The sequence below is a fragment of the Peromyscus leucopus genome, chromosome 8b (genome assembly GCF_004664715.2).
Source record: "Peromyscus leucopus breed LL Stock chromosome 8b, UCI_PerLeu_2.1, whole genome shotgun sequence".
NCBI classification, from domain to species: domain Eukaryota; kingdom Metazoa; phylum Chordata; class Mammalia; order Rodentia; family Cricetidae; genus Peromyscus; species Peromyscus leucopus.
The window spans coordinates 106,184,451-106,209,451 of record NC_051086.1 but is presented as its reverse complement, the minus strand read 5'-3'; the positions used below and the strand labels follow the sequence as shown (position 1 = coordinate 106,209,451).

Genomic DNA, 25,001 nt, shown 5'->3' with positions numbered 1-25,001 from the left:
CTAGTGGGGGTCATGAAGCAGCCTGGGATGAGCCTGTGGATCCTGGTACCCTTAGCTTTCTTGAGTTTTTTTGTTTTGTTTTGTTTTTTGGTTTGACTTAGTTTTTTGAGACAGGGTTTCTATGTGTAGTAAGTAGCCTTGGTTGTCCTGGAAGTAGCTCTGTAGACTAGGCTAGCCTTAAACTCACAGACATCCGCCGACCTCTGCCTCCTGTACTTTTGTGAGTTTTAATACTATTGTTTGTGAGGTTTCTGGGTTTTAGTGGAATTTTGTGGTGTTTTTTATTTTGTTTTGTCTTGTTTTGTTTTTCAGTGCTGAGGGCTCCAAGCATGCTAAACAAGTGGCCTCTGTCACTGAGTTATACCCCCAAACCATAAGTTCAATAATAATTCTACCTTTAGACAATAATAAAATAAATTTTGAATTTTATTTGTTTTTTTGTTTTGCTTTGTTTTGTTTGTTTCTCGAGGCAGTTTCTCTGTGTAGCCATGGCCATCCTGGAACACTCTCTGTAGACCAGGCTGGCCTACCCTGCCTCTGTGCAGAGCTCCCAAGTTCAGGGATTAAAGGCATGTGCTACCATGCTATGAAAATTTAAAAATAGGAAAACATCACTGTAAAGGGGAGATGCAATGCCAACAGATGGTAATAGAAGAGCGTCTCCTGTCACCAATCAACACAAGCAGTACCTCGCCGCCAGCAGCCTGTCTTCAGGAACAGAAGTTCCTTCAACATCCTGGCCACTGCAGGAAATGCAGAGAAGCCACAGTGGTCAGAAACTTCAAATCCGAGGGAAAACCACAAGCACATTTACGTGACAATGCTTTTATTTAAATGATGTTTTCCATTCTCAAATTTTCTCAATTTGCATTAATACTGACACTCAAGAGTAAGGGGGCCTTCCAGAGAAATGAAGTTGCCAAGCACTTGTTTCCTTCCCACAAGAGTTAAGAATCAACGCTGCAGGAGGACTATGCTTCGAGGGAAATAAAATCAATCCTAGTTTCGATGTGACTTGTTCAGGGTTCACCTGTTTCGCCTAACCCACACTAATGAACAGGTGGATAAAAATGAAGCCAAGTGCATCAAAGGAAACATGCAATCCTGAAGCACAATACACCTGCAAGTTTCATCATGCTCAAGACACCCAGCCCTCTGCCTTCAGGTCTGACAAGCCCATGGTGAAACTGCTCCACCCACTAAGCGTAACTTCCTCCTGCCCTGGAGCCAGACCAGACCCAAGTGACCCTCCAAGAGAGAAAAGAAAGCAAAGTGGGAGACTGGAGACACCGCTGCCCCAAGCAGGAGGGACTTCAGGCTTCTGGGAGGCCAAGTCAGGCACTGTGGGCCCAAGGAGACGAAACCACCCCAGCTGGTGATCCACAGTTTCATTCATCCACTTCCCAGGATTTCAGTTGTCTGCGTCAGACAATTGCTCACCATCCTCAGGGCAAATCTCTCTAGATAGAGCAGAGGTGCTGTTGCCAAACCACCAAAGCACTCTGCCCCAACAGCAGAGACTTGGGTCTCATTTTCCCCTCCCTTGCCAACACACCCAGCTGAGGGGGTAGGAGACAACTTTTCTAAGCCTCTGGGAACTCTTTTTACACCTCAGGAGGAAGGAAAAAGAGAATTTCTCTCCCTCAACACTGGAATTTGAAGATGTCCAAATAAAAGGCACACATGTCTAGCTGGCTTTAGTCACTAAAAGGAATCTCAACCCACTGGCATAACTGGCAAGGAATGGAACGGCAACTGTCCTCCATATCTGAGTGCAATCTATGCTCCATGCACCTCCCAAATAAGAAAGGAAAAACAGAAAACTTGGGAACCGCACAGAGACAAGAAACGGGGGATCAAAAAGAACAAAAGATCTGTGGGCAAAGTATGTAAAACTAGACAAAAAGTAGTCATTGTGACTTCCCCCATCCCCTAATGGATAAACCCACAGGCACTCCGGCCAGGACCTCCAATGAACCTTCAGTTAAAGCCCAGCAGGTTATCCCACCTCCCATAGGAGTCTACTTCCCCTAAGCAGGAAGCCAGCTTACCCTACCAGCCACATCTCTATTGCCATGGGCAGCACAATTCAGAGAAACTCCTGAGCCAGGGTGGCAAGTAGCTAGCTGCAGACCCTAAAGCCCCTCAAAAATGCAGATTGCTAGCTAGATACAGTGATACACACGCAACTCTTGTATTTACAAGACCGAAGCTAACCTGAGTTGTAAAGCAAAGTCCTTCTCATCTAATTCCAGAAAGAATGCAAACAGCTGAACAAAACCAATCTAAAAATCAATCCCTTGAGATTAATCATGCCCGCCCTCCCAAGTGCCACATACTCATGCTAGATAGATCCAAGGCCCTTCCTCAAGCTCCACCATGGATTAACAGGCTCTAGCTACATTTTGTCAGATCTTCTTGTATTCTCTTCATCTAAAAATTTCCTGCAAGACTCATGCCAAGCCAGAGGTGTTGGCATATACCTGGAATCCTGGCACTCAGGAGGAAGAAGCAGGAGTATCAACACAAGTTCAAAGCCAGCCTGGTCTACAAATTTCAGGCAAGCCAGAGTTACATAGTAAGACATGCCTCATTTTTTTTTTTTTTTTTTTTTTTTTTTTTTGGTTTTTCGAGATAGGGTTTCTCTGTGTAGCTTTGCGCCTTTCCTGGAGCTCACTTGGAGTCCAGGCTGGCCTCGAACTCACAGAGATCCACCTGGCTCTGCCTCCCGAGTGCTGGGATTAAAGGCGTGCGCCACCACCGCCCGGCGACATGCCTCATTTTTAAAAAGTGTAGGAAACAGAGTCATGGTGGTACGGGCCTTTAATCCCATCACTCAGGAGGAAGAAGTGAATGTATCTGAGTTTGAGCCCAGCCTAGTGTACAGAGGAGTTCAGGACAGTCAGGGCTACACAAAGAAACCCTGTCTCAAAAATTAGCTGGTAATGGCGCATACCTTTAATCCAGCACTCAGGAAGCGGAGGCAGATGGATCTCAAAATCTGAGGACAGTCTAGTCTACAGAGAAAGTTCTAGGACAGCCAGGGCTACACAGAGAAACCCTGTTTCCAAAAACAAAAAAAAAAAACAAAACAAAAATTAAAACTGGGCGGGGAGGAGTGGGGGGAGAGATGGCAGGTAGAACAGAGAGGCAGAGAGATGGCTCAGTTGGTCATCAACCCTGAAGACTAAGTTCAAACCCTGGAAACACATGGTGGACAGAGAACAGTTATTCTGAAGTCTTTTTTTATTATTATTTTTATGGTTGCTGGGCTCAAAAGATGGTTCAACAACTAAAAGCACTTGAGTCACCACAAATGCACTGTGGCACATTCATACAGCAAATAAATGTAAAAATACCATTTTTTTTTAAACATTAACACCAAAATATCAAGAACCTACTTACACTTAAACCTTTCAAATTAACCATTTCTGTCTACCTCTTCACCAGTTACCTAAAACACAAATGTATAATACCTACCATGATTTATAAATCAACAGCATGGTGGGCACACAGCTGTGACCTCTGCCCATCCTTCCCTCTTCCCTTCTCACACTATCCTTCAGGGTAAGTCACTGCTTGTACTAACCTCTGCTACTGCAGTCAAAACGAAAATCACAATAAAGCCTCCTTTAGTCACGTTTATTTTGTAAAATGTACACGTGTATGTATGTACACACTATAACTGACATGTGAAGTAAAGCCATAATTTTTCTAAAGACTTTATTTTTACTTCCATTTATAGGTGTATGTGTGTGCATCTATGTGTGTATGCACACATGTGTATAATTGCTCACAGAAGCCAAAAGATGGCGTCAGATCTCCTGGAACTAGTTACAGGGACTTGTGTACCTCCCAACATGGGTACTGGGAACTGAACCACCAGGGTCCTGTGGAAAGGCAGCAAGTGAGCCATCTCTTAAGCCCCACAACCATGATTTTTAAAAAAGACTTAAAAAAACAAAATACAATGTTTAAAAAAAAAAAAAAACTATTAGGGGCTGTAAAGCTAAATGGTTCAGTGCTTGCCTAGCACATTTAAGGGTTTCAGCTTGACAGCCCAGCACTACCTGAGAAAGAGAAAGAAAAAACACTATGAGCTAAATAAAACACTATCTGCTGAGTTAAAAATCTATTATCATACACATTAGAAAAAATTACTGCAGCCAGGCAGTGATGGAGCATGCCTTTAATCCCAGCACTCGGGAGGCAGAGCCAGGTGGATCTCTGTGAGTACAAGGCCAGTCTAGTCTACAGAGCGAGATCTAGGACAGGTACCAAAAACTACAGAGAAACCCCGTTTCAAAAAAAAAAAAAGAAAGAAAGAAAAAGAAAAAGAAAAAGAAAAAAATTACTGCTACATACCTAAGAGAACTATAAACATAAATTAAAAAACAGAAAAATAAAATTTAAAAAGTGAAAAAAAAAAAAAAAAAAAAAAACCTCTTATATTCCCAACAGCATTAATCACAACAGTCCCACAAAAAAAGGAGTGAGGGAGTGACGAACTGACACATGCCCCAGTGGACAGACCTTAAGGACATTGTGCTCAGTGAAAGAAGCCTATCCTACATGAGTCTAAATATGCGCATGTTCACAGAAGGCTCCTCCTCAGACAGGCCAGTCAGTGACCACCCGTACTATGGAGTATTGTGTGGTATGTGGACTGACATACTGAAGGGAGACAATGGATACCGTACAACTTTGTGGACATAATAAAATGAAGGAACTACCTAACTGAAGGGATAGACAGTCTTCATAGCAAGCAAATCATGTCTTGATTTTAAACTGTTGTAACATAGCAGAGTAGAAGCACAGGAATATAAAACATTTTATTTCCCCATGTTTCCTTCCTACGTGTTTTGAATGGTAGACATCTGTGGGCACTAGCAATACAACTCAAAGTAAAGAGAGACCAAACATTTCTCATTTCTCACAACCAGGATGCACACACAACTGCAGAAACAAATGCAGTGGGTCCAGAGAGTCTCTATTCACCTTCTTATCCTCAGTCCCACGTCCCCTTCCCAGGGTCACTGATCCAGGACCTGTGTAAAGGTGTGCAGACAGCCAAACCCAAGATGCCAGTATGACTGGTTGCCTTCAAACTTTTCCAAAGGATCCTGCTTCTGAGTGACCTGACAGTTTCCTTTGCCTCCAAGGACAAAAACTATTCTCATATCTCACCCAGTGTAATCAAAGAAAATCAAGAAGACGTTTCTGACCCTGGAGTCTACAATCACAGAAGGTCATATGCAACCCTCCAGAATGCCAAACCCTAGAGACCATGGCTTTATAAGGCTATCCATGTCCCCCTCCTGAATGCTGACTCTCAATACCATGGCCTCAGAAAGCCTCTGTGATCTTGTAACATTAACCCTAAAAACAGAGGCATCATGACCTTCTCAACAGTGAACATCAAACCAAACAAAGCCTTAGGAGTCCATCTGTGACCTCCCAAATACTGCTCCAGGAACTTCCTAGCCTTGTTTACAAGGTCATACCCTCTCTGTGATTTCACACTAAAGCTTTTCTTCTTGTCAATACTACAAAGCCATACAACAGACAAGCAGAGAAGACCAGCAATAGGTAGGTTGGGCACAATGGGCTTCTCTAGATAGGTCCCAGAGTCTGTATTTAAACTTAGATACCAGAAACTTTGTAGCCCACTAATCCAAACAGAATCCTATTTCAAGCTCTCTGCCTCTTTCACTAGGGCTAGCTTCACTAACTGCTTTACAACCAAACTAAACAAAACCCCTAAGGACCCGGCTGCAGTTCTGCAGGCACCACTGCCCCCTAGTGGTGATGCACACTTGGTCAGCTTTCACCTGTGAGCCACCACTCCAGGCCAGCCTCATACACTAAGGACACAGCAGCAGAAAATCAAACAGTTCTGTGATGCAAATAAATCCCACCATGTTCCAGTCAGTGGAACACAGAGTGAATGGAACCAATAGTTTGGAAACAGTGCCAATTCCTACAGTCCCACAGATCCACAAGCTGTCCCTGGTGCTTACTAGGGCCTGCAACATCCCATCCATGGCAATGACACCCTCAATGGTCTGGAAGGAAGAGTGGGCCAAGGTACACAGGCTCCAGTCCAGAAAGCTGGCCATTTTTCTCTGCTTGACATCAGGACGTATGATGAACCTGCAGAGGGATACAAACACAGGAGACGCTCAACAAGACTCCAGTGTTGAAAACTCACCCACATCCCACCAACCACCACACACATTCCCTCCCAGTCACCTTATATCCCTAAGCAAGTCAGCTGCCCACATACATAACACTCTCTCCAGGAAACCAAGCCCCTGGCCATCATGGTCCAGCAGCTGATTCCCCATCAGGAACTCTCATAAAGTTATTCACAGGCCTCACCACCCTTCTTCCTTCCCTCCTGGGCCCCAACTCATCCAGCAGCTTCACAAATCAATGGACACCTTTATCTCCACCACAGCCAGGGAACATCTTCCTACTTCTCAGCTCCAACTCCTTCCAAGTATATCCCTTAACCTCAGGATACATCCTCAACAACCTAGTCCAATAGCCAACCCCAACCCTAGGACTTCTCTACCACAACTCTATGGAGTCATACAACTCCCACCTCATGCTGCATATACCTGTTTCCTTCCACCCAACATCCAACTGACAATGTGAGACCAGACCTCTGGCTCAGTGACTCTATACAGATCCTATAATGGAAAAAAACAAGCAAAGTTCTGCCCTCTCAGGGCTGACGCCAAAAGAGAATGCAATCCAGAAGTGTAACACCAGAAGAAAGAAACCAGAAGACAAATTGCAGACAGGGTAACAGAAGGTGCTACCTCCCCAAAGAAGCCTCACAGACGACCTCAAGGGTACTTGCAAAGGAGAGTTGAACAAGGAAGGACACCAGCCACATGGGAAAGCTCCATATCAGGGGGGGAAGGAGCTAAGAGAAGATGCATAGTAGTAAGTATAGGAACTAGGACCAAAGGGTCCAGGCAGGCCAGGCAGCAAGTCTGATGAATGTCTTAACTACAATCCCAGGATATTCAGGTAAGAGAATGGAAATGGAGGTACCAGCAGGGAGTCGTAAAGTAGTTCCTAGTGAATGGTGGGACTGTCTATAGAGAAGGGAGGCTATGAGTCCTGGGGACAGAGAGGTCCACTTTGGGGTATTCCACATGCAATGCCCATTAGAGAGTCACATGAAGCACTAGTCAGTGGGCTATCTAAGTCCACAGTTCAGAGAAGAGTCAGAACTGGAACCACCAGTTACGACATCCACCCACCCTCTAGTACCCTAGGACCTAAAACCATTTATTGTCACTATACCTGCCCAGCTCTTCTAGAGGGCTAGTTAGAGCCACATGCACTCTCTTGGTAACAAACTCTCTCAGCATACACTGGTTAGTATGATCCAGCCCCTCCCAAAGCATGTGGAGGCAAGCATAAGTGGACAGCTGGCACTCTTCATTATCCCATGAGTGGTAAAGACCCCACCTCCTGTGGGTCACATCTCACAGGATATGTTCATGGGTTTAGGTTCCCTATTTCCAAACAACATGGTCCAATTCTTGTCTGACCGCAGTGGTCCTCTTGCTCAATCTATATGGCAGATGACCAAAGCTTTTCCTTAAACAGCACCTACACAGTCTAGTATTTGTCCTCTGCCTTCATCTTGCCATGGCTCATATGCACAGATTTACTTCAATGGCAAAGTACACCTTTAAACTTCAGAAAAATGTAAAGTCCCTTGATATATTACAAACTACCACTTTGACAACTAAAGAAAAAGCAACGTTGAGCCATCAGCAGGCCAAACTACAAAAGCAGCAGAGCATCCACACAAAAGAGGTAGAGCCATAAGACTGGTGGTTGCCAGCAGCAGAAACTAGAATCAACAAAGAGTAGCTGCTTTAGAACAGCAACAACTCTGACAGCGGCCACAGTACTATCTATAAAAGGCAGCTGAACAGGGAAGACAGCAGCTACAGTAGGAGAAAGAATAACAGCAAAGGTAGAGAGAAGACAAGAGACAGTGGAGATTGAGACTACAAGACAGAGGCTATGAAGAGCCAGAGATGAAAAACTACAGGCCCTACTGTTTGTGAGAACCATCAAGGCTTTAAGTCCTAGGGCTTCAAACTACCAGGCCATGGAGCTGTAACACTGAACATTACCCAGCACTTAGGAATCCCAATACTTATACTTGCATACCAGCTGCTGCCAAGAGACTAAGGGTCCTAGCATCTTTAGCCTTCTCAGAAACTCTAACACTTGTAGAACTAAGGACACTACTATCAGAAGCTTGCACAAGATCCCTAACACTAGAGGACATCACCTGCTGCTGTTTCTGCCTGCTTACTCCTGCAATTTGATGCTATCAAATGCTAAGGTACACAAAAGATACCAAGACCGGCACTGCCTACCTATGAATTCTACGTAACTAAAGCAAAGCGATACCCAGACAGCTAACTAGGAATCCTAGTGGTTGGATGGACTTGAACACAGCCTCAGACTGAAACAGCAAAGGTGACATACCTAAACATAATAAAGGCCGTTTACAAAAAGCCCATAGCCAACATCAAATTAATGGAGAGAAATTCAAAGCAATTCCACTAAAACCAGGAACAAGACAAGGTTGTCAACTCTCACCATGCCTCTTCAATGTAGTACTTGAAGTATTAACTAGAGCAGTAAGACAACTGAAGTGAAACAAACAGGAAAGGAGAAGTCAAAGTATTTTTTGCAGATGATATGATAGTATATATTAACCCTAAAAATTCCACCAGGGAACTCCTACAGCTGATAAACACTTTTAGTAAAGTGGCTGGATACAAGATTAACTCACAAAAATTGGTAGCCCTCCAATATACAAATGACAAATAGACTGAGAAAAAAATTAGGGAAACAACACCTTTCTCAATAGCCTCAAATAATATAAAATATCTTGGAGTAACTCTAACCAAGCAAATGAAAGACATATATGATAAAAATTTTAAGTCTTTGAAGAAGAAACTGAAGAAGATATCAGAAGATGGAAAGATCCACCATGCTCATGGATCACTAGGATCCATAGTAAAATTTAACATAGTAAAAATGGCCATCCTACCAAAAGCAATCTACAGATTCAATGTAATCTCTATTATAATTCCAATGCAATTCTTCACAGACCTTGAAAGGACAATTCTCAACTTTGTATGGAAAAACAAAAAAACCCAAGATAGCTAAAACAATCCTGAAAAATAAAAGAACTGCTGGAGGTCTCACCATTACCAATTCCAAGCTGTACTACAATGCCACAGTAATAAAAACTGCATAGTATTGGCATAAAAACAGATATGTTGATCAATAGAATCAAACTGAAGACCTAGGCATAAATCCACACACCTAAGGACACCTGATTTTTTTTTTTTTTTTTTTTATAAAGAATCCAGGCCAGGCAGTGGTGGCGCACGCCTTTAATCCCAGCACTCGGGAGGCAGAGCCAGGCGGATCTCTGTGAGTTCGAGGCCAGCCTGGACTACCAAGTGAGTTCTAGGAAAAGGTGCAAAGCTACACAGAGAAACCCTGTCTCGAAAAACCAAAAAAAAAAAAAAAAAAAAAAGAATCCAGAAATACACACTGGAAAAAAAGACAGCATCTTCAACAAGTGGTTCTGATCAAACTAGATGGCTGCATGCAAAAGAATCCAAATAGATTCATATTTATCACCCTACACAAAACTGAATCTGATAGAAGAGAAAGTGGGGTTTAGCTTTCAATTCAGTGGCACAGGAGATGATTTTCTGAACACACCACCATCAGCACAGGCACTAAGATCAACAATTAATAAATGGGACCTCATGAAACTGAACAGCTTCTGTAAGGCAAAGGATACTGTCATTCAGACAAAGCGGCAGTCTACAGAATGAGAAAAGATTTTTACCAACTCCCTATCTGACAGAGAACTAATATCCAAAATATATAAAGAACTCAAGAAACTAGGTATCAAAACACCAAATAATCCAATTAAAAAATAGGGTACAAAGCTAAACAGAAAATTCTCAACAGAGGAAACACAAATAGCTGAGAAACACTTAAAAGAAATGTTCACATTCTTAGGCATCAAGGAAATACAAATCAAAACTACTTTTGAGATTCCATCTTACACCTATCAGAATGCTAAGATCAATAACGTAAGTGACAGCTCATGCTGGAGAGAATTTGGAATAAGGGGAACATTCATCCATTCATGGTGGGAGTGCAAACTTGTACAGCACTTGGAAATCAATGTGATGATCTTGGGCATCACACCCAACCCACCACAAGGACACTTGCTCATGCATGTTCATTGCTGCTGTATTCATAACAGCCAGAAACTGGAAACAAGATAGATGTCCCTCAACAGAAGAATAGATAAAGAGAATGAAGAATGGATAAAGAGAATGTGGTACATTTACATAATGGAGTATTACCCAGCTATTAAAAAAAAAAAAAAAAGACATCATGAAATTTGCAGGCAAATGGATAGAACTAGGAAAAAAATATCATCCTGAGTAAAGTAACCCAGACCTAAAAAGATAAATATGGTATGTATTCACTTATATGTGGATATTAGCCATTAAATAAATGATAACTAAGCTACAATCTGTAGACCCAGAGAGGTTAAGTACAGAGGAAGGGACTGGGGGGACACATGGATAACCCTGGGAAGGGGAAATAGAACTGATTTTATAGGTGGACTGGGGCAGGGAAGGAGGATGGGAAATGGGAAGATCAGGTGAAGAGGATGGGAGATAGAGTTGAGGGAGGGAATGAGGGGAGAGACAACTAGAATTTGAGGGGCATTTGAGTGGTGTTATGGAAACCTGGTATAGTGGAAACCTCCTAAAATAATATGAAAGCAATCCCAATGACGTCTCCAACTAATGAGGGAGACAGTTCCATCTGGTCATCTCTTATTACCAAATGAAGCTTCCGGTACCAGGACTGGGTTACATCCAATTGAACCATTGGCCAAAGAGGTCACAATGAAATCCCCAAAAAAACCCAGGCTGTTGCCAAGACAATGGGTTGTTCTCCACAATCTGACAGCAAGCTCCCATTGCTGAAGACAACATCCACACAACTCATTGAACATGGAGTGGTTGAGCTGGTGCCCACACAGAACTCCTTCATTCTATACCTATGGTATGGGTAGGTACTCTGCAGGTTACCAAAAGAGACACATAAACACCAACCCAGCAATAAAACCTTTGATCAACAATCTGTTCTGTCTGCAAAATATGCTAGGGCTTGTGAGAGAACCAACCAATGTCTGATTTGACTTAAGGCCCATTCCACAAGATGGAACCCATACCTGGCACTGCTTGGGTGACAAAGAACCAGACACTAGATAGCCCTGGTCTTTAAAAAAATAAATAAAGTAACAATAAAACGACTCCTAACGACATTCTGCTATACTCATTGGTCAGTACCTTGGTCAGCCATTATCAGAGAAGCTTCTTTCTGCAGCAGATTGGGAACAAACACAGAGACCCACAGCCAGACATTATGCCAAGAAAGAAACCTTAGAACACATCTGAATGGGATGTCTCCATCAAATCCATCACCTCAGAGCTCAGGGAACCCCAAGCAAGAGGATGTGGAAAAAGTGTAAGAGCCAGAGGGGTGGAGGTCACCAAGAGAACAAGGCCCTCTGACTCAACTAATCAAAGTTCATATGAACTCAGAGACTGGAACAAGCAAGCACGGGCCCACACAATCTGCACCAGGTCCTCTGCACGTATATTACAGCTTTCAAGTTAGCATTTTTATGGGACCCCTGAGTGTGTGAACAAGTGGGTCTCTGATTCCTGTGTCTGCTCTTGGGATTCTTTTCCTTCTGTTGATTTGCCTGGTCCAACTTCGATGTGATAGGTTTTGTTTTATCTTACTATCTTTTATTTTGTTATGTCTTGTTATCTCCTAGAGACAGAAAGGGAGTGGATCTGGACGGGAAGGTAGATGGAAAGGAACTAGGAGAAGCACAAAGAGGGGAAACTGCAACCAGGATATATTGTATGAAAAAAAATCTACTTTTAACAAAAGGGGGAAATTTTAAAGATAAACATAAAGAATAAAAATAAAGTTTAAAACTTTAGTTTAGAGTTGGGGAGATGGCTCAATGGTTAAGAACAGTGACTGCTCTTCCTGAGGACCTGAGGTTCGAGTCCCAGCACCCACAGGGCAGCTCACAACTATCTGTAACTCCAGTTTCAGAGGATCTGATGCTTCTTCTGGCCTCCATGGGCATCATGCACATACATGGTGCAGACACACATGCAGGTAAAATATCCATACAAATAAAATAAAAATAAACAAAAAAAGTTCAGCTGAGCATGGTGGCAAATATCTGTGCATCCTAGCATAGAGGAGGTGGGCCAGGATCATCCTAAGTTTAGGACTAGCCTAAACTACCTTGCAAGGTCAAGTCCAGGCTAGGCTAAAGAAGATTCTAAAGGAACAAGAAACAAAAAGAGGCTGGGCCAGTGGTGGTGCACACCTTTAATCCCAGCAGAGCCAGGTGGATCTCTGTGAGTTCAAGGCCAGCCTGGTCTACAGAGGGAGATCCAGGACAGGCACCAAAACTACACAGAGAAACCTTGTCTCAAAAAAAAACAGTGGGGAATGGAAAGATTCCAAAGACTGGAAGAAGAGGAGAAATGGGGAGGGAGAAATGGAAGTAGAAGAAAAAACTTTAGTACAAAAACAAAGGCCAATAATCGCCTGAGAAATCCATCCCACAGACACTGTTCATGTTGATGTTAAACAAACAATGCCAAGAATCTCACAAGTATAAAGAAAAAAGGTCATGTTACGGAGAGTGTGATACTTAAAGTAGGAGACAGTGGGGACTTATAAGCGATTGGTTATTTTTATGGTTTGAATATGAAATGTCCCCCGCATGCTGACATTTTGAATGCTTTTTCCAAAGCTGATGGAACTATTGGGGAAAGGTGCTGTAGAGCGTTTAGGGGGCCTAGCTCACAGAAACAGGTCACTAAGAAGAAAGAACAGGCCTTTAAACGTTATACTCTGGACTCTAGTTCAGGATGATCTCTGCTTCCTGGTACACGACATATAAACAATCTTCCCAATATATGTTCCCACCACAATGAACTGAGCTACTTAGTATCTTGCTCACAATGAGGTTTCTTGTCAAATATTTTAGTCACAGCAATGCAATGTAACTAATACAGATACCAACTAAATGTTTTAAATGAACAAGACATACTCCGTCCAGCTCAAAGCAGGGTATTTTCCAGGCTATCTGGCACATCCAAGGCCCAAGAGAGGCTCTACACTGCTTGTCATGGTGGCGGCTGGCAGCGTCTTCTCTACCTCAGCCTCCCACTTCCCTGAATTCTTCTTTCTCCTTGTCCCGCCTATACTTCCTGCCTGGCTGCTGGCCAATCAGTGTTTTATTTATTAACCAATCAGAGCAACACATTTAACATACAGAACATCCCACAGCATGTGGCTACAAAAAAAACAACAGAAAAGTACAGGCTACCTTGTGAGACTGTGCTACATGTGTTCAATTTAATAATACCACTGAAAGCCAGGCAGTGGCACACGCCTTTAATCCCCAGGATCTCTGGGAGTTCAAGGCCAGCCTGGTCTACAAACCAAGTTCCAGGATACCCAGAGCTATTACACAGAGAAACCCTGTCTCAAGAAACCTAATGATGATGATGATGATAATAGCACTGAAAAAGACAAAAATATAGTATGTCACTAGAATTCATATATATTTTTCTAATTTTTCTGTTCCAAATTTATTTTTCTTCATGAAATATGCCTTATCTTTTTATTTGGTACTTTTTTTTTTCTTTAGAGAGAGCATCATTATGTAGTCTATGATGGCCTCCAAAGCTCATGTGATTGTCCTGCTTCACCCTCTCAAGTACGAATACTACAATGCCATCATGTCCAGTATTCCTTGCATATATAAGCAGAAAACAGTAGCTACTTTTTCAAGCTGATGCCATCAAGAGTAAAGCTGGGAGTTGAAGAGCTAGCTCAGTAATTAAGAGCACTGGCTGTTCTTCCAGAGGACCTGGGTTCAATTTCCAGCGACCACATAGTGGCTCACAACCATAGTAACTACAGTCCCAGGGGATCCAGTGTATTTTTCTGACCTCCAACGGTACTGCATGCACATGGTGCACAGACATACATGCAGGCAAAACACCCATATACATAAAAAAATCATATATATATATATTTTATGAAAAAAATCTTAAAGAGTAAAGTTCTATCCTCATCTTTCATTTTTTGTTGTTGTTTTGTTTTGTTTTGAAGATGGAGTTTAAAAGTGTAGCTCTAGTTAGCCTAGAACTCACTGTATGGACCAGGCTGGCCTTGAACTCACAGAGATCTGTCTACCTACTGAGTGCTGGGATTAAATCATGAGTCACCATGCCTAGCTCCCTTATCTTTCTTTAATAGAGTTTCATTATGTTTCTGTATGTTACTGTCTAAATAGCTTTGTAACAACATAATGAAATAAGAGTTAGAAGAGGGGTCCCAGAGACCCCCACCAAACAATACAGGCTACTGCCACTGCTCTTAGATACTCATTAGAACTTGATAGTAAGACTTGATTGCTAAAGACACACACTTTAATCACAGGACACAGAAAAATCAAACTGTACTGACCTGGAAGCTTCCTCCTTGCTGGCTGACTTTCATGGTGTCAAAAGGTGTTTTACAGGCTACTGAGGAAGAAAAGCCATCAACAGTCTGACCCAGATGTGAATCCTGTAAGCTATAGTAATGATGGCCTGGCAAGATAGACCCATTGATACAAAGGTGGCATGAATATTACAGGCATAAGCAACAGCTTTCTAAATGAATTTAAGGCCTACTCCACAAGAAGGAACTCATGTCTGGTACTAATTACCTCGTCAATAACCCATGGCTGGGAAGATCATAAACCCTACTAATATTATTTGCTGAAGGAACACAGAAATCAAGCTGCCTTCGAAATACTTAGCCTTATACCCATAGACCAATAGGTTAGGAACAATAAACAACAAAAAAGACATGAAGCTGGGAAGGGAACTGGTTAGGCAGTGGGGGTGTTTCCCAGAGAAGCTGGAAGTGGGAATAAGGGCATGATAGATAGCATCTAAATAAATGCATTGTGTTCATGTATGAAAATTCCAAATAATAAATAAGTTTTTTAAATAAAAGTAAAAATAAACTTTAAAAGTAAAATAATAGTTAGGAAAAAACAAAAAGTTACAGGAAAAGTCAAGCATGGTAGCTCACACTTGTAATTCCAGCAATTAGGAGACTGAGGCAAGAAGATAAGTATATCTGAAAGCAACCTGGACCTCCTAGTGAACCCTAGGCCAGTCTTGGCTAATGAATAGAATTCTGTCTCAAAAACTTGGAAACAGCCGGGCAGTGGTGGCACATGCTTTTAATCCTAGCACTCCAAAGCTACAGAGAAACCTATCAAAAAAAAAAAAAAAAACTTAAAAACAAAGGTTACAGGAAGCTCTGTCCTCAAAGTTCAGCTACTAAAGGAAGCAGGTGTGGTTCCCAAGCCAGAGAAGAGCACAAAATGCTGCTGGTAATTAGTGTAACAGGGCAGACAGCATTCAAACAAAGAACAGCATACTGTGCACAGGGCCACTCTTTACTGCTGTGGGATGTCTTTTTGTACACTGAATTTATGTTGCTCTGACTGGTTGATAAATAAAGCTGCATTGGCCTATGGCAAGGCAGCTTAGAGGCAGGAGGGAAATCCAGGCAGATATATGGGAAGAAGAAAGGCAGAGAGGGAGACACAGCCGCTGCCGCCAGGAGTAGCAGGATGTGGAAGTACCGATAAGCCACGGTCACATGGCAACTCACAGATTAGTAAAAATGGATTAAGATATAAGAACTAGCTAGCAAGAAGCCTACCATAGGCCATGCAATTGGTAATTAATATTAAGCCTCTGAATAATTATTTTATAAGCAGCTGAGGGACTACAAGCCGGGTGGGACCACGAAGTGGACCCAGGTGAGGCCAGAAAAAACTTACTGCTACACTTTACCCCACCAAAAAGATGACTATGGAATACAGGTGACTCAGAACCAAGTAAACAAATTGACGGAGTACCTCTGGGGCCATTCCCAATGACCATGCTCACACACCCTGGGTACTCACACAGCTCAGGCCAGTGGCTGCACTACACATGCAGTGCACAGATCTGGCAATAGCCTCTCCCAGGTAGGTACCAGCTACACCAAATGAAACAGTCATTCTGTTCACATCAGCACTAAATGGCACTGAGGTTCTGATGCTCCAGGCTGTGGCTTTTCCTGTAGGATCCCAAGAAGTGAACAAAAGGTTTTGAGTTTTACCGTCTGTGGCCCACAGATACTCCATGGAGTAAAGCTTGGCATAAATCTACCACCATCAGTATGTTTAGTAATAAGAACAAGCAGTGAATACAGGGTAGACAATAAGGCTGGTGAAATGGCTCAGTAGATAAAAGTACACACACACACACACACACAGAGTAAACAAACATAATATTTTTATTAAGTGTATTTTTTTATCTTTAAACAGACAATAGTTTTCATTTAGCAAAGTTAACAAACATTTGCAAAGTCTTATCCAGCTGGCAAATACTAAAAAGGGAACTTTCATTTTACTTAACTTTTACAGTGACTATATTTCAAACCCCTAAAAAAAAAAAAAAAAAAAAAAAAACCCTCACGTCACTTATTCAGGAATGGCCATGTTAATCTTGGTAACCAAACAGGAAGAAGGCCATCTGCATGTCCAGCAATAATTATACAGTCACATCTATGTTAGGAAAAGATAGATTCCAGGAGCACTCAGGGGTACAGTGCTGTGGGAGGGTCTGTATGTCAAATTGCTCTGATTGGTCAATAAATAAAACACTGATTGGCCAGTGGCCAGGCAGGAAGTATAGGCGGGACTAACAGAGAAGAGAATTGAGAGAATTCTGGGAAGTGGAAGGCTAAGGAGGGAGACACTGCCAGCCGCCGCCATGACAAGCAGCATGTGAAGATGCCGGTAAGCCACGAGCCACGTGGCCAGGTATAGATTTATGGAAATGGATTAATTTAAGCTATAAGAACAGTTAGCAAGAAGCCTGCCACGGCCATACAGTTTGTATGCAATATAAGTCTCTGTGTTTACTTGGTTGGGTCTGAGCGGCTGTGGGACTGGCGGGTGACAGATATTTGTCCTGACTGTGGGCCAGGCAGGACAACTCTAGCTACAGTACAGCAACTCAGCCAAGCAGAACATGTGGTCACCAGACATGCACCAGAATACAAGCGATACCTCCCAGAGCAAGGAAGGAGATAGGGTTGCAGTCTTCAAAATGTATGAATTCCTTTTGTTATGGCTTGAATCCTAAATATCCTGAAAGATAATTCAAAGCTGCTTGTTGGCTGATGGGGCTTTTCAGAAGTGACTGTCTGGATTATGAAGGCTCTAAACTCAACAGAGACTAATCCACTAATGGGTTCATAATTTGATGGTTTTATTGATAGTACATGCTGGCCTAGTTGGAGGAAATACATCATTTAGGATATTCCCTGACAGAGTTGTATTTATCCCTGATCGGTCTGTCTGTATGTCCATCTCTCTCTACTACCCAGATACCACGTGGTCAGCAACTCTGTTCTATCCTCTCTGCTATGTTCTGACACAGCACAAGCCCAAAGTGTCTTTTCCTACATCACAGAGGTAGGTCAACAACTAAAACGGACTTACCATGGACTCAAGACCATAAAACCATGAGCCGAAATAAGCCTTTTCCTCCTTTGACTTTCCTCAGGTATTTTTCCACAGCAATGAAAGGTAAGTAACACTTTTATAAAGTTGTCATCTTTTCAGATCTTGATAAAGGAGAAAGTAGCTCTTGGGAGATTTTCCCTCCCATGTGAGGAGGCCCTAAGAAAGAGGCCTTAGCTGGGCACAGTGGCACATACCTTTAATCTCAGCCTGATTCTACATAGTGAGTTCCAAGATAGCCAGAGCTACACAGTAAGACTGTCTCAAAAACAAAACAAAACAAAAGAGGCCTTGCCAGTTCCAAGGGACTAAAGTGTTCCTCCCCGTTCTTGCCTTCTCGGATCCATACCTCATTACTGGGTCATGCTTTCTAAGATGACATCCAAGGTTGTCAACTGGCAAAAAAAAGTCTCTTCCCACTTTACAGAGGTGAACAACATTTGAGGTGCCAACCATTATCTAGTCAAAACGACAAGACCTTACAACCAACTTTCAGCTCTCACCAATTCAGGAGGAAAAATGCTGAAATTTCTAACTTATGTAACCATAAACATATTTAAAATACACATCATGAGGAATCCTAACATCTCCCAGAAGTCATATGTTGCTAAATAAAAATCCCAGTACCAACTGTCAGGTGTGGTACATATGCCTTTAAACAACACTTACAGCAATAGTTCTAAACCTTCCTAACACTGCGACCCTTTAATACAGTTCCTTATGTTGTGGTAACTCCAACCATAAAATTGTTTTCATTGCTACTTCATAACTGTAATTTTGGTTGTGAATTATAATGTAAATATCTGATATTCGGGACATCTGATATGCAACCCCTATATAAGGGTCATTCAACACCCAACCACTGATTTAGAGGGAGCCAGATCTCTGAGTTTAAGGCCAGCCTGGTCTACACAGCAAGTTCCTGGACAACCCAATACCAAGTATGGGATACCTCCCCTTGAGTTGTTGGTCAGAGGTATCCCAGAGACCCTAAAAATAATACAGGCCATTTTCATTGGTCTTGGTTGCCCACCAAAACTTTCATGGTAAGACCCTATTGTTGAAGACACCACACACAATGGTCAAAAGACATGAAGAAATTAAGATGGTATTGACCAGGAAGTTTCTTCACTGCTGGCTAGCTTCTATAGTACTAGAAGTTACTATGTAGGTGGCAGTGGATTGGTGGGAGAGTCACCAACAATCTTACCCAGCATTGAACCCTGTAAACTATAACACTGACAGAATAGCAAGATATGCCCAGAGGTACGATAGTGACGTGAATTAGTACAATCAACTGCTTTCTGATCGGATTTAAGGCCCAATCCACAAGAGAAAAACATATGCCTGGTACTGTAAATCTAGCCAAGAACTCATGGCCTGAGAGTTCACAGGAGCCAGGATGAACCAACTATTATCCTGCTAAATGTACGTATTATCAAACTGTCCTCTAAACTCATCTCTCTCTAGATTAGCACAGCTCTCAGACCTTACCAGAGAAGTTTCTTTGTGCAGTGGATGGTGGTTAATACAGAAACTCACAACTGATCAAAGTAGAGAAAATAAGTGTCAATGGAGTGCTCAGTCACAGATGGAATATCTGTATCACACACACACCACAAACTCACTCACACCCATGTGTCTTCTAGACACGACAGGACCACTGCTCTCATGAACTCACAGTAACTATTTAGCTGCTGCACACAACCTGCACAAATCAAGCCCATCAACATGATACCATGAAGCGGGAAGGGGCTCATGAGTACCAACATCTAACTGAGGAGCTATAGACAGTTGATTGCTTCTAGAAGAGGAAAAAAAATCAGTCCTCTTTAAGGGTATGGACCCTGGAAGGCTAACCACGCTCCAGTGGACTACCCCATTCCCATGAATATTCAGGTAACATTGGGGAATTTTGGTGTTAGTTTTTAAAAAAAAAGGATACCAAGTGTGGGAGGGTAGGTTTTATGTATCAATTTCCTCCCAGATAAAACCATATATCTCAAGACACAGGATGTTGGGGCTGGAGAGACGGCTCAGAGGTTAAGGGCACTGGCTGCTCTTCAAAGAACCTACGATTCCATTCCCAGAACCCACATACATGGGGGATCACAACCATATGTAATTTTAATTCAACACCTTCTTCTGACCTCCACAAGCAATGCACACACAGTACAAAGACACAGATGTATGCAAAACATCTATACACATAAAATAAACCTTTTTTAAGAAAAGTTAAATCTAAAACAAAAAAAAGGGGGGGGGGCACAGAATGTTAAAAAGGAAGAAAAACAAGATGTTCTAAAGAAAGGTGAATACTCCATCCTGTATAACGCTCCTTAAACTCAGTAAGACCTGAAACTCACTAGATTCATTTAGGCCCTCCCTCTCCAAGCATATATAAGCAGCAAGGACTACTGACAGACATTCTTAGACAAGCAAACTGCCTGGAAGAAGCAGAGACCAGGAGAACTACCTGGAAAAGCTCGGATAAACTGAGCTACCTGGAAAAGACAGTTTCCAACTTGTTGAACTGCCTACAGATTATTCAATGTGCTCCAAGTTTCCTGAGCTGTCAATTATGCTGGAGTGGGCTTTGGTGATGAAGCTGTCTTGAGTTGTTTCTGTTCCTGTAAGTAACCCTTCACCCACACTCCTGTAAATAATCACAATAAAACTTACTAGCTAACCAAGCTGCACATTGGTGGCATCCAGACTTTGATCTGTCATTATAAATTTCCTATCTGAAGCTGAGTAGACACTTGTTCAGGTCTTCCCAGGAACAGTGTCACAGAACAGTAGGAATGGATGAATCTGAGAAAAGTTAGGAAGAGGAGTAGGGAATACATATGATCAAAATCTATTATATGAAATTCTACAAGAACAGTATTTTTTAATGTTTTTTAATTTTATTTCTTTTTTATGGTGTTTTGCCTGCATGTATGTCTGTGTGAGGGTGTCAAGTCCTCTGGAACTGGAGTTAAACACAACTGTGAGCCACCATGTGGGTGCTGGGAATTGAACTCAAATCCTCTGGAAGAACAGCCAGTGCTCCTAACCACTGAGCCATCTCACCAGCTCCAAGAATAATATGTTTAAAAAAAATCCTAACATTCTCAAATTTCACAAAACAAGTTCTCTCAGACTGGCATGTATGTCTGAGACAACCCAAGCAGGTTGTGTTGATCATCTTAGCTCATCAGAGAAACCATCTCCTACTTGCATTTTTAGCTACACAGGACATTTGCAAGGGGTTTTGTTTTCTTTTTTGTTTTTGTTTTTGTATTTTTGTTTTTTGTCAGAACCCAAGGTTTTACCCAGTAAACTACACTATAACCCTGTCTGAGGATTTCATTCCCAAACCATACCCATGTGTGTCCATGATCTTTACAAATCCCAACATAAACTGCTCCTGAGATGACTCTAAAAAGCTCACAGCTGCTGCCACCTAGGGGGAGCACCACAATACAGAAAGGAATCCCAGTTGCGCTTGTACTAAGTATATTTCTCTTCAAAGGCCTATAAAGTATCCCTCTGAGTCCCAAACCAGCACCAGGCAGCCCGACAAATCATAAACTCATATTAAGGAATCCTACCAGCCCTAAACTGGTACCAGGTGACCCCTGTGAGTGACACAAACTAGTGCCAGTCAACTCCATAAGCCCAAAGCAGCACAAAGGGTGGTCACTTCTCATTCAGATGTCTTCTATGACCAACCAGAGCTGCCTGTTCCCTCAGAGAAGGCAACAGGATCTATGCAGTATAAAAACCTGGAAGAGTCTTCATCTGAGAATAGACACACACAAAGTATGTAACAGTGTATGAGACAGACAGGCTTAGAATTTACCAGGCACAACAGCCCTGCACAGCTGACAAGACTTACTTGGATACAAGCACAGCCGCTGCATCTCGTGCTTTGTCGCTGACCACCAAATAGGACTGCAAGAATTTGACAAATTTCGATTTAGTATTCTTTTATTTTCTAGATTTCCAATTATGTAGTATTTATACAATATTCAAAATTATATGTAAAATGAAGATTCCCTAACAATTGCCCCTAAAGCCCTTTATAATATCACCATTATGTTTAACAAATATTTGTATTATCTATAAAGAAATGAGATTTGCTAAAGTAATTTATCTAATCTCTACATAACTTATCACAATTTCATAGTAAGCCAAGATATCACTGATAGCAGATGTCAGTCAAACAAATGTAAATAAATACACCAAAAGTTTAACTAAACTCATTTCAAGACAACTACACACGAACAAGTGCACACTTAACTGTTAAAGGTCTATATGATCATAGTTACCTCTGCTATTTGCAGAATACGGTCCATTATGGGTATTCGTGTTTCTCCAGGTTGAGTGGGGAGGTTCCCATCAAGGCGTGAAAAATCAAAAGGGATCAAGCAGGTCACAGAGAGCCACAATAAAAGCATGTAGCGTGTTTCCCATGTCTAAGGAATTAAATCACAGTCAGAATGATTCCAGTATAGAAGATAAAGCTTCTGGGTATGATGGTGCACACCCTGAATCCCAGCACTCGGAAGGCAAGGAAGGTGGATTGCTCTGAGTTCCAGGTCGGCCTGATTCACATAAGTTCCAGGCCAGCCAGGGCTACATAGTAAGACCTGATCTCAAAAAAAAAAAAAAAAAAAAAAGAAAGAAAGAAAGAAAGAAAAAGAAAAAGAAAAAGCCACCAGGCATTCCGCCTCCATTCAGGAGGCTCAGTCATGAGGATCTCAAGTTCAAAGCCAGCCCATACCACAAAGTAAGTTCTAGGTCAGTCTGGACTACATAACAAGAACCTATAATAATGCCAAATAATAATTAAAGAGAGAGAGAACAAAATCCAACCACACTCCACTGACCATTATATTGGCCTTCCCACCAACCCAATGCCTACCATAGGCCCGTAGACACCATCAACCCCACACTCACTATAAGCACAACTCTATGCTGTGCTTTTAAGTCTTCCTAGAGCACCATGGACCTATGGTGGTCTTAAAGACTTGGCACAGTCACACTGAGTTAAAAAGCATACTCTTTGCTTTTCAGAGGACATGTTCTAAAAGAGAACAACTTAAAGCCAACATGTGTAGAAGCTAAAGAAGAATCAGAAGGAATTTTTTTAAAACAGTCTAAAATAAAAACCAAAGAAAGTTGGAAAACAAGAGCTGCCAGTGACAGTGGAGCCAGCAGGGAGGGCTTGGAAAGGACTCACCTCATGGTCTTTAGGATTCTGACCTGTGAACATATCTAACACAGGCTGAACATCAGCTACTTCATGAGGAAATAGACGCAGAAATACTTTATATCCGCGAACCTGCCAAATAAAGACATTAGAATATAAAGAATATTGACTATACTATATAATAGAAAACAAAAGAGCAGCAAAGTTATCTTGATACTTTCATCAAAAACCACTGTCCAAAAAAAAAATAAATAAATAAATAAAAAACCACTGTCTATGTCCCCCAATGACTGAGGAGATTCTGTCACACTGCAGTGACACAACTCAGCAAGACCAAAGAGACAAGAAAGCTATCTTTATTTTTACTTATTCATTAAATATGTTCTGCCCCAATATGGCTAACAAATCATACTGTGTGCATCAGCGATATAAGTACGTTACAAACTAAAAACTTCTGCTTCTATCCTGTTCAGAGATTAATCCCTGACATTTATGAAAACGAAGCCCCTATGCACTTCAAATGGCCCCACTAATACTTCTATAGAACATGCAGCATTATCTCAACAGCCAAATGCCTCACCCTGCTATACAGTAAAAATGCTAGGACATATTCCCCGAGACTCACAAACTTCACACAGAAATGACTCTAAGTCACTCCCACATCTCTAAGTCTGGGGCCAGCACATGGGCATCACTGGAGAACTTGCAGAAAAAGCAGATCACCAGCCCCAGACCTTCTTCCTCAGAGCTGTAGCCTAAGTAAGACTCCCCAGTAAATTCATCCCCATACTATAGCTTATGAGGCACTTCTATTGCTGGGTGTGGTGGCACACACCCTTAATCCCAGCACTCAGGAGGCAAGGGCAGGTGGATCTCTGTGAGTTCGAGGCCAGCCTGGTCTACACAGTGAGTTCTATGACAGCCAGGGCTACACAGTAAGATCCTGTCCAGGGGAAGAGGGAGAGGAAACACTTCTATTTCCATCAAGCTTTTCTGCTTTTTCCTTATTCTAACTAAAGGACCTCAAGATCATTAAGACCCAAGACCCAACACATACCAAAAAGAAAATGAAAACCCACAACTTATGCTGAAGAACCATGCTCTCCAAGAAATAATACTTAAGGAGCTAACTTCTAGAGCAATTAGATAAGAAAATCTGTCTACTCTAGAGTGCTGCACAAATGTTACCTTGGTGATGATATAAAGAAATTTAAAAGCCAGATGTACAAGGGCAGGCAGAGATGTCTCATCCTGTACTAGGTCCAACAATGAGTTCATCATCCACTCTAGGGAAAAACAGATATGAAATACTTACCATAAATTAAACATCAACAGGGAAATGAAAATGGTCTTATTTAGGACATAAAAATGCATCAGTATTAGTAAGCCTATTTAACCAAGTATCAACACAACAAAGAAGTACATGTTCATATCAGCCATCACTGAAAGAATGGTACCCACCTTAACACTCACTCCCATTTTTAAAATACAGGGGAAATATCTAAAATTGGTATCTGACACCATGTTTTACAGATGACACTTGTTAAAATTGCTCTGATTTACCAACAGGCTAGGTTGAACAAATGCAGTAAGACAGACAAAAAGAGGAAAATGAGGGTCATGCAGGGCACAGCCTTCTCCTGTCTGTACAGAGGCTATGTTGAGAACCCACTACAAGGAGAGGTTAAAGCAAGGCAGGGCACATCAAGAAGGAGAAAGGAGTCTAACAGGCTGTTAGCTGACAGTCAGGTAATGTAAGAGCTCCAGCCATACTCCACTGACCATCCTATTGGCCTCCCTACCAATCCAATGACAAAATAGATCCTTATATACCATCAACCACATCCTCAGCACAAGCAAGACTCTGGGCTGTGTCCTGTGAGTCTTCCTAGGACACCATGGACGTGAGGTGGTCTTGGAGATCTAGCACTGTCACCACGAGTGAAAAGGCACACTCTTTGCTTTACAGGCCACATTTTAAAGGATAAATACATAAAGATTATAGAGTTCCTCCCT

General features: G+C 42.0%; 1 protein-coding gene across 1 annotated transcript in view; it reads right to left on the bottom strand.

The window, feature by feature from the left end:
• The window catches only part of Tbcd (tubulin folding cofactor D), a 171,208-nt gene that overhangs the window by 134,288 nt on the left and 11,919 nt on the right, over positions 1 to 25,001 (bottom strand). Inside the window, exons 3-7 of the mRNA XM_028884969.2 lie at positions 24,174 to 24,271; positions 23,016 to 23,117; positions 22,102 to 22,248; positions 21,669 to 21,724; positions 6,021 to 6,153 (exon numbers count right to left, since the gene is read on the bottom strand). Of these exons, the coding sequence (XP_028740802.1) occupies positions 6,021 to 6,153; positions 21,669 to 21,724; positions 22,102 to 22,248; positions 23,016 to 23,117; positions 24,174 to 24,271 (536 nt within the window). The remainder of the gene's footprint in view (positions 1 to 6,020; positions 6,154 to 21,668; positions 21,725 to 22,101; positions 22,249 to 23,015; positions 23,118 to 24,173; positions 24,272 to 25,001) is intronic.